We start from the raw sequence: 10,861 nt of genomic DNA, 5'->3' as shown, positions 1-10,861 counted from the left end.
TTAACCAATCACCCACTGTACTTACAAAGAAAATTTGTTTTCTGTAATAATTTTATATTTTCATAAGTTTATGTAACTATAGATTTACTGTTAATACTAAAATAAAGAAAAATAATGCTAAATTTGAATTCAATATTAGTAATGATGTATATTAATCTATATTAAAATCAAAGGAAATACTGCTCTTCTACTTAGAGTGAAGAGGTGAAGATTAGTAAGTATTCATAAAGGTAGAATGGCACATGTGTGGATTTACATGCAACAAAAAATTGATTAGATTGATATAGGATTTTAAAATTAAAATTATGACACTTAACGTGTTGTGGCGTTATTGACAGCGATTTGTTAAATTTCAGATATGTTCGCTAGTACTTTCAACAGTTTACGACTGTCGTCTTCAGGTGAAATCGAATACCTTTGTTTTCGAATTGAATTGAATTCAATTCAATTCGAAAACAAAGGTATTCGATTTCACCTGAAGACGACAGTCGTAAACTGTTGAAAGTACTAGCGAACATATCTGAAATTTAACAAATCGCTGTCAATAACGCCACAACACGTTAAGTGTCATAATTTTAATTTTAAAATCCTATATCAATCTAATCAATTTTTTGTTGCATGTAAATCCACACATGTGCCATTCTACCTTTATGAATACTTACTAATCTTCACCTCTTCACTCTAAGTAGAAGAGCAGTATTTCCTTTGATTTTAATATAGATTAATATACATCATTACTAATATTGAATTCAAATTTAGCATTATTTTTCTTTATTTTAGTATTAACAGTAAATCTATAGTTACATAAACTTATGAAAATATAAAATTATTACAGAAAACAAATTTTCTTTGTAAGTATATGGTAAATAGCACTATAATGAAATGATTTTGTTTTTTATATGATTTTATAAACATATGGCAAACAAATAGATATATAGTTTTACATTATGTGAAAATAAATTTTTATTCAAGAAACTAAAAGTTTCTATTGATTCTTCTTTCTTGATAATAGAAAAGATATAAATGTACAGAGAGAGAAATTTGTAGGATATTTATGGAAATGAAAAGACTATTTTAGAAATATAAAATGGAAATTACAATAAATGATGTTGAACATAGAAGAAAAGCTCAAAAGATGGTTAAAACACAAACACTTTTGCCATTAATACTGTATAAGAACTTCTTTGGATTTAATTTGTTACTCAGATCTGTTGTAGATTTGAATAACAAATTAAAATAATTTTAGAATAGAACAATAATTTAAAAAGTTTAAAATTGCAACATTTTGCTATTTGTAAATAATTTGTTTTTATATGGAAAAATGAATTTGGACTGAAAAATATTAATGTTAGTATAAGTATAAATATGATTTAAAATTAAAATAAAGATTTTTAAATAAGTTTCAGAAAAAAATTAATGAGCTCAAAACATTATTCAAACAATAAATAAAGTAATTTACTAGATTTGTTAAAATTTCTATAGTTTTCGACAGTGTCATAATTTTTTCCATCATTTGATTGAAATCTGTTTTATTCTAATGTATAATAAAATTATTTCTTAGTTCATTAGCTTTCATTTGTTCTTAATGTTACATCCTTTCTTGTTCAGATATTTGAGCTTTTAATGCAAAGCCCTGACATAAAACGGAGTTGTATTTTCACAAGTTGAAGAAATCTTATACACTGCTGTTTGTGAAAATCCAACACCATGAAGGAATTATCTGATTAGAATGAAATTTACACCATATATTACTGATATCACTATACATAAGTGATTTAAATTTTTAGAACAGTACAAAAATTATTATTTGATAAAATCAGTATCTTGTAAAGCCTCTGTAAGCTGAAATAAGAGATGCTATACATTGTGACAGTGAATTTGAAGACTGAATGGTGTCTTGAGGAATTGCTTGCCAAGTGGCTTGTATGTATGTCCATAGTTCACTGATACTGACTGCTACAGGACTTTGATGGGTAAGTTGCCCAGTGACCATATCTCAGACATATTCAATAGGTAACATGTCTGGTGAATGGACAGGCCAGGGAAGATGTGGTATCTGCTGAGTCTTGAAGAGGTCTTGAACATTCTTGGCAACTTGTGGTTGAGCATGTTGGAAGTGCTCTGAAGGAACAGTAGTACTTCTGCCTCTACAATTTCCCTCTGTAACAGTTGCTGTTGAGATTGCCTCAAGTTATAGCAAGCAAGATCGTCTCCAATAGTGCACCATACCATTACACTTCATGTTTGGTTAGTAACTAACCAAACACCAAGTGTACCACCATCTTCCAGCATGCATTTTAGAGCATCATACTAACCATTAGTATGATGCTCTAAATGCATGCTGGAAGATGGTGTTCAACATGATACCTTCTAATGCAAATGTAGCCATCATTGTGGTCCAAGTTAAATTGGGGGTTATCTGAAAACATGAATTGTTATCAATCAGCATGCCATTGTTTGTGTTTATGACGTCATAGCTTGAGGCGCCAATAATTTAGAATCAAGGGAATCCATCCAATGGGATATGTTTAGCCGTTTGAAGATACTGAACTGTGCTGGCAGACAATGCCACAACTATTGCAGTGCTCCTCTGCTGTACTAACACTTGTAGTGTTGCAGAATGGTCCATCACTGCCTTGAGAAAGAAATGTTTGTCATCCCATGGTATTGTCACAATTTTGGTTCACTGGTCCATGAATGCTGTTCAATGTTCATCTTTGAACAGCATTTTATTAAAATATTGTTTTCTTTCCTTTCGAAGTAAAAGCTTAATATTTTCTATAGCTTATATAGGTTATTGTATATNGAAGGAATTATCTGATTAGAATGAAATTTACACCATATATTACTGATATGACTATACATAAGTGATTTAAATTTTTAGAACAGTACAAAAATTATTATTTGATAAAATCAGTATCTTGTAAAGCCTCTGTAAGCTGAAATAAGAGATGCTATACATTGTGGCAGTGAATTTGAAGACTGAATGGTGTCCTGAGGAATTGCTTGTCAAGTGGCTTGTATGTGTGTCCATAGTTCATTGATACTGACTGCTAAAGGACTTTGATGGGTATGTTGCCCAGTGACCATATCTCATATCCAATAGGCAACATGTCTGGTGAATGGACAGGCCAGGGAAGACGTGGTATCTGTCAAGCCTTGAAGAGGTCTTGAACATTCTTGGCAACTTGTAGTTGAGCATGTTGGAAGTGCTCTGAAGGAACAGTAGTACTTCTGCCTCTACAATTTCCCTCTGTAACAGTTGCTGTTGAGATTGCCCTCAAGTTATAGCAGGCAAGATCGTCTCCAATAGTGCACCATTACACTAACCAAACATATACCGCCATCTTCCAGCATGTATTTTAGAGCATCATACTAACCATTAGTATGATGCTCTAAAATGCATGCTGGAAGATGGTGTTCAACATGATACCTTCTAATGCAAATGTAGCCATCACCGTGGTCCAAGTTAAATTGGGGTTTATCTGAAAACATGACTTGTTGTCAATCAGCATATCATTGTTTGTATTTATGATGTCATAGCTTGAGGCGTCAATAATTTAGAATCAAGGGAATCCATCCAATGGGATATGTTTAACCATTTGAAGATACTGAACTGTGCTGGCAGACAATGCCACAACTATTGCAGTGCTCCTCTGCTGTACTAACACTTGTAGTGTTGCGGAATGGTCCATCACTGCCTTGAGAAAGAAGTGTTTGTCATCCCATGGTATTGTCACAATTTTGGTTCACTGGTCCATGAATGCTGTTCAATGTTCATCTTTGAACAGCATTTTATTAAAATATTGTTTTCTTTCCTTTCGAAGTAAAAGCTTAATATTTTCTATAGCTTATATAGGTTATTGTATATACTGGTGTATAAGTTTAGCTCAAGATTTTCAGTTTTTAATTCTGATTTAAACCTACCTGTCATTAAAGTTGATCCCCAACTAAATGGTAATCTATTGGTAGACAAGAACTGAAACATTGATGTTATATATTGTAATCTATAGTAAAAATGTATAACACTATAACACTTATTGAAATATTAATCATAATTTTAGCTTATGATATATATATATATGTAAACTAAAAATAATAATAAAATACAGTCGACCCCCGTATAACGTGTGTTCCTATAATGACAATTCCTATAACGTAGCGAAAAAATTGTAGCAACATTCGTATAAAGTACCTCCTATAACGTCGTTTCGTGACAAGATTGATAGAATCTGGACCAATAGTGGATGAGCAGCCGAACTACTTTCCTCCGACCCTGCGCCACGCTACGGAGCGGCTAAATTGAGTTTGCTATCGTCTGTTTAGTATTATATATAAATTATATATAAATTAGGTACTGTACATATAATTATATATTAATTATATATAAATTAGGTACTGTATATATAATTATATATTAACTTAATTTATTGTAACTTTATTATAATTATATATATACTTTCTGCCGTCTAGCGCCACGCTACGGAGAGTTTAGGCGAGCTATCGTCTGTACAGTATGTAAATTAGGTACCGTAAGTCTAATACAGCACTAATTTTATACATTTCTTGTGAAAGAAACATTTCTTATTCAACGGCCATAAAAATTATTTATATTAATGATGTCTCCAAAGGTCAAGTTATTTTTCTGCGAAAAATTCGTTATCAGAAATCGCGGCCGCCGTTTCGTGTGCTGTTCCGCGACGAAGACAAGCTTTGAACAACGGGCGTAGTCGAACGGTACACACTCGGTAAGTAATCCTATAATTTTTTGTTTATAGCATAGTTTATACAGATTATTCCCAAAAAATTATACGTGTTTTGGAAATGTTGAGTGGAATTAGTCTAGAATCGGTTAATTTTATAGAAGAAAACCTTTCAAACAGCCTTAGTCCGTAAAGTTCACACCTATTGGGCTGCGATTGGCTCATGTATTTAATCATTCCTACAACGTAAAATTCGATTAGCGTGGAACGTATCTAAGCGTTATAGGGGGGTCTACTGTAAAATTATTTTGCATTTAAACAGGAAAAGTCTTCAATAAATTGGCGTTACTCATTAAAACCAGCCATGTTTGAGATTTTGTTCAGTTTTGACTCCAGGGAACTCTCTCCCCCTCAATCTTCAACAGTCCTGGACAGGTCCAATTTTGTGCTCCAGTTCCAGAATATTTTGATTGGAGGAAATTGTGGAAAATTTCCCCTTTATTAGAACTAGTGAAAGGTGCCATCTAGTGGGGATGAGNACCATGACAATTAAAATGGGTGATTAGTTGAACCTGTTGTCAATGTTCAATGTCCCCTTAGAGTACGACTATGCAGACACGTGAGCGAGAATGTGGCGAGAAGAGATGATAACATTTCTCACTCTCATTAAGTACAATACGACTACACTGAAGCAAGCCAATGGGAGTAAGTAGCATGGAGATAACAATGTCACATAGAAGCATGAATTATTGCACTTTATGGAAATAAAAACCAAAATGGTTTAATTATAATGCTTACTACTAGCAAAGAAAAACTTTTATTAGGATTATTCATAATGAACACACAAAAAGAAAATGAAAATATGGTGTTCCTCCTCTCTGGAAACAGCTAAAGGATAAAGAACTTTATTATAATTTGTTAATAAAACAGAATTTATATGACTTTATGTGTATCTATAGTTTGAAAAAAAAACAAAAATTTTTTTATATATACAGTGGATGAAAGATATGAGAAGTCATCTACTAATGCCAAGGCACATGTGCAGTTTTTAGCAAGAAGAGGCAAAAATGCAATAAATATCAAACCTTGTCAGATATTTGTGAGAAAGAGAGAGATTCATTCTTGCCCTCAAGATTTCTTTTTTCTTACTTGAGCATGGTTTTCCTTTGCAAGTGCTATGTCACTCACACCTCTCATTCATTACTAGATTTGCTTCTGCATAGTTGCATCCTTAGTTTTGCCATCTGTGTGCATGTCTTTAAACAATGTAATATTCATATGATTGTTAAATAAATTACAGATTTATAAATATTGGCTAATTGAAATTGTTTGGTTAAAATACATTTTTATTTTGAAATCTGATAATCACTTTTTATATTTTTATGTATTTTAATTATAATAATTGGAAATTGGCACTATAGATGACTTAGCTAAAATTTAGGAAATAAGACATTCTAAAGGTTCAAAGCCAACTTTGATATCTGCAGGATCAGTTCTTTCATCTGGCGGTTTCATGGGATCAAACTTGAAACTAATTTCAGCTACTTGAGGAAATCTATCATCTAATCTGGGATACTGAGATATACCATTCTCTAATGCTTTCCATACCTGATAGCCTTCTTGAAACACAAAGTAAACTCTGTGATGAGAACATTGCCTTGCAGCATCATTCAAAAACTTTATGGATCTGAAGTGATTTTGAACTGAAATACATAATTCAGGTGTGTTTTCTTCGTCAGTTATAATTTCACATTCCTTAAGAGCTTCTTAAGGCACAATATTTTTTTGTGGCAACAAGATAAACTTGATTCATATACAGAGGTTTAAAACTAACTTTGATATCTGATATTATACCGATAAAGAAAACACCCAAATTATGTATTTCAGTTCAAAATCACTTCAGATCCATAAAGTTTTTGATTGGAGCTGCAAGGCAACATTCTCATCACAGAGTTTATTTTAGGTTTCAAGAAAACATTCTAATAAATATACATAAAAAAAGAACAAATGCACATCATTTTTAATATTCAAATAATTAGTCATTACATAGTTGTTGAAAATGTTTAATGCAAGAAATAAAAGTTATTTTATTAATATATTTCTTTGTATATTTTTATGAATTTAAAGTAGGGATAAAAATCAAGTTTTGGATGAATGTGATGTAAATTGAAAGATTTATTAATGTTTTCAGTTAAATTAGTTTATTAATAGTGAAGTCATTAAGTTTTTCTATTTCATATCTATAATATCTGAAATTTTTTGATTGATTCTAACATAGTCATATTTAATCAAAAATTTAATGTATTATTATAAAATTTTTTGCTTTTAGATATTAAATATTTATGAAATATGTCGCTGAATATAAAAAAACCAACAGCTTTGGCTTCTTTAACGGCAACATACACTGATTCAGAAGGTGAACCAGATTCAGAGGAGGAAATCTCTCCAGAAGTTTCTAATTACATAGTTCCTGTAAAAGAAATAGCACCTATTCCTATAATCCCAGGTTTGTATTTATTATTATTATTATTATATAAAAATATTGTGCACATTAGCCCAGGATTATTATAGTTAATTTGAAAATTTAAGTTGTTTGTATAGTCTTAAATTTTCAAATTAAATATAAAAATATTATTATATCTATATATTATATGGATACTAATAATAAATTTTTTATAAAAAGCATTGTTTATTATAATTTGAATATTTATTAATATACATTTATGTTTAAAATTTTCAAGAAATAATTTGATTTATTAATATGGTTATCAAATTAATAATTGCAAAATATAATAAAAACAAGTAATCCTCAGATGATATATTTTAGTTAATATGTTTTTATTTTAGCACAGTTTATTAATTATGGACAATTTTTGTAGACAGTGGAGCCTGCATATTGTTGTCCCTTATGAACTCAATAATTATAATAACTGACTGATAACATTAAGCAGAGTAAATATTGATAAATACTTGTTAGTAAGAGTTATAATGTAATTGAGTAAGAAATGCTTGCATTTTAAACTATATTGCCAGCAAATAATGATTGAAATGATAAATGTTTAATGTTTAAAGTATTGGTTGAGGCCAATATCACAAAAATACAGTCAATTTAAAAAAGGTCTATTTATCTAAAAATAATAATGACAATAACCAAAACTCTGATTACAGTGAGGTTTTAAACTGTATTTAAACATAGGACATACTAGTTCTGATAATATTAAATGACTGATAACAATAGCTGCAATCACAAAGTGGATTTTACTTTGCTGATAATTGATAAAAACAATTTTCACTTTACACTGGGATTGTGATATGGGAGAGAAATCACACCTAACTGACTTCAGAAACATGTATTTATTAAAAATTGCCAGTACTTGGAAGACATACTGCCTTTGTCATCAGATAAAAGTTGAACACAAATTTTAAACTTAAGAATAAAACATAAATGCATCATTTCTTTTTTAAGTTAAATAAAGGCACAAAGCTAGATTCTACTTTATGGGATATATCTTTTGGAATAATGATTCAGGAAATGTTATTAATTGGAACTGTAGGAAAATTAATTTGTCATAAATATTTTTATTTGGATATAATATAATAAAATTTATTTAAAAAAAAAAAAACATAAAGAATATAAGCTGTACTTTATTTTTATTTTCATTTTTTGGATGTCTTCTTACCATAAATTCTTGAAGTTTTTGAAGTATGGAGGTCTCAAGAAAAATCTTAATATATCTGAAAGACTCAATCAAGATATTGATATTGAAAATTTCCATTGTGAACATTTTGAGCTGCTGTAATCATTACCTTTTTGTTACAACAGTACATCTAATTTGCTCGAAATACTATTTATTCAGCACCTAGATAAGGAGCATTTCAAGTTTCAAGAGAGTGATAATTGGATGTAATAGGATTATAACTAATCATTTTTTGAGTTGAGAAATACTGTATTTATTTGCATGTAGGACAAGGTATAACTTTAAAGATTAAAATAAAGAAAATTAGATTTATTAATACAATTCTAATTTTATTTTGTTTAATCACAAATAAAATTATCAAAAGCGTGTAAATGCATGCGTTGTCCCACAAAAATTACTGGCATTTTAAACTTTAAGGAAAATCTTGTAAAATCGTCAACATTATTTGTTTATGTAAAGCTGGATACAGTCGAATCTACTCTGTTGATTACATTCATGAGTTTCTCCAAATTCTGATTGCCAAATAATCATCTGTTTTCACATGGGAATAGATTAAAACTTACATCAGGCTCCTGTGTGATTTTTGGAATTTCAATTTGGAATTCAATTCAAAAGCTTTGCTTTTCCTATTGCTATTCATCTTTATTCCTGACACTACACAAGAATGATTGAAATGATCCAGATAAAACAGTTTTGTTTTTAAACACCAGAGAATGAGCATCTGGTAAAAATTGCAAATACATGATTAACAAAAATTATTGCAAAAAACGCAATGAATCCTTCACTCATGCGTATAGGACAACCTAGGTTTTTGAAGCAGTGAAAAATGAATAAAAACTTTGTCTTAAACATGAGTAAATGTGAGTAATGTGTTAGAGTAATCTCAGCTATTTATATCAGAGCCAAGAAATGCATTCAACCATTATGATATATAATCTTATTAGAATAGATTTTACTTAACATGCTATTTTCATAGAACATTTCTGTTGCATTAATTAAGGACTGTTTGTATGAATAAGAGAGAGATTAATGGTTTATTTAATTTATTGTATCTTTATTTGAGACTAAATACATTGATAGCATTGTAAATTACATAATTACTTGGAGAATTTAATATGCATAAAATTCATTAAATGGAGAATATGCTGGTAAAGTAATATTAAATAGCAGTTTTAAAAGTTATATTTTTAGCTTTTTACATAAAAATTCATTGAAAAGAGAAATTTGTTATGTGGATTTCATGATATGGAAGTCTGACTGCATTTGAATGGAATGTTTCTATTGCTATTGCAGTCTTTGACAACTCTTCGAAGAAACAAAAAAATTACATAGAAAAATCTTAAAAATATGCCTTATATTTTATGTAAGATTAGTATAGATTATTACCAATATTGAATTCAAATTTATCATCATTCCTTGTTTTATCAAGGATTATGGTGCAGATGTAAATTAATTCTTCTATTAGAGTTATGAGTTAAAGACTAACAAGTATTTGTATTTCTTACTTCTTTATCCACATTAATCAGAGACTCAGACTCGCACCAAAGGAACTTTCAGAATAATACTTTATTCATACACCTTATTAACTATGCATTTCAGATGACAATCATATCAGTCACCCCTCCTCAGGCTAAAATCTAATGATTACATTTATTTATTTATTAAAGCTCCAAAATATAAAATCAAATATACAATAATCAACCTGTGAGATTATAATATTAAAATTAAAGAATTAAGAAGAAGATGCTTCTAAACTACCAGCAGATTGAAATCCTATATCAAGCTAATCAATTTTTTGTTGCATATAAATCCACACATGTGCCATTCTACCTTTATGAATACTTACTAATCTTTACCTCTTAACTCTAAGTAGAAGAGCAGTATTTCCTTTGATTTTAATATAGATTAATATACATCATTACTAATATTGAATTCAAATTTAGCATTATTTTTCTTTATTTTAGTATTAACAGTAAATCTATAGTTATATAAACTTATGAAAATATAAAATTATTACAGAAAACAAATTTTCTTTGTAAGTACAGTGGGTGATTGGTTAACGAACATAATCCGTTCCAAGACTTTGTTTGCTATCCGAATTGTTCATTAACCGATTATGAATTTACCATAGGTTTGTATGGGAATTTGATTAATTCGTTCTGGAGACATCCCAAAATAAAAAATATATACTTTCTTACTACGTTTATTTATATGTATACACAGATGTGCATTTTTATTAGTTATGGTTTTTTTTTTGTGGGGGTTAAATAATCTGTCTAATGTCGATTGCTTTTCTCTCTTCTTCGGGATTTTTCAGAAGTAATTAATAGCATTGTAATTGTAGAGATCCCCAAGCCTATTAACCTCAACCTGGTTTGTATGCCATTCTAAGACCGTTGATCTGACATCCCCCATTTCTTCAAAAGATCTTTAATTAATAGCAGATATCGGCATTAATCC

General features: G+C 29.7%; 1 protein-coding gene across 1 annotated transcript in view; it reads left to right on the top strand.

Moving 5' to 3' along the window:
• Positions 1-10,861, top strand: part of LOC111632563 (SAP30-binding protein-like) — a 25,375-nt gene that overhangs the window by 7,087 nt on the left and 7,427 nt on the right. Inside the window, exon 2 of the mRNA XM_023377032.1 lies at positions 7,033-7,209. Coding sequence (XP_023232800.1) covers positions 7,053-7,209 — 157 coding nt within the window. The 5' untranslated portion in view covers positions 7,033-7,052. The remainder of the gene's footprint in view (positions 1-7,032; positions 7,210-10,861) is intronic.

The sequence above is a fragment of the Centruroides sculpturatus genome, unplaced genomic scaffold, assembly GCF_000671375.1.
Source record: "Centruroides sculpturatus isolate CEXI.00-Female unplaced genomic scaffold, Cexi_2.0 scaffold125, whole genome shotgun sequence".
NCBI classification, from domain to species: Eukaryota; Metazoa; Arthropoda; class Arachnida; order Scorpiones; family Buthidae; genus Centruroides; species Centruroides sculpturatus.
The sequence above is the reverse complement of the archived record's forward strand: the minus strand, read 5'-3'. Positions and strand labels throughout refer to the sequence as shown.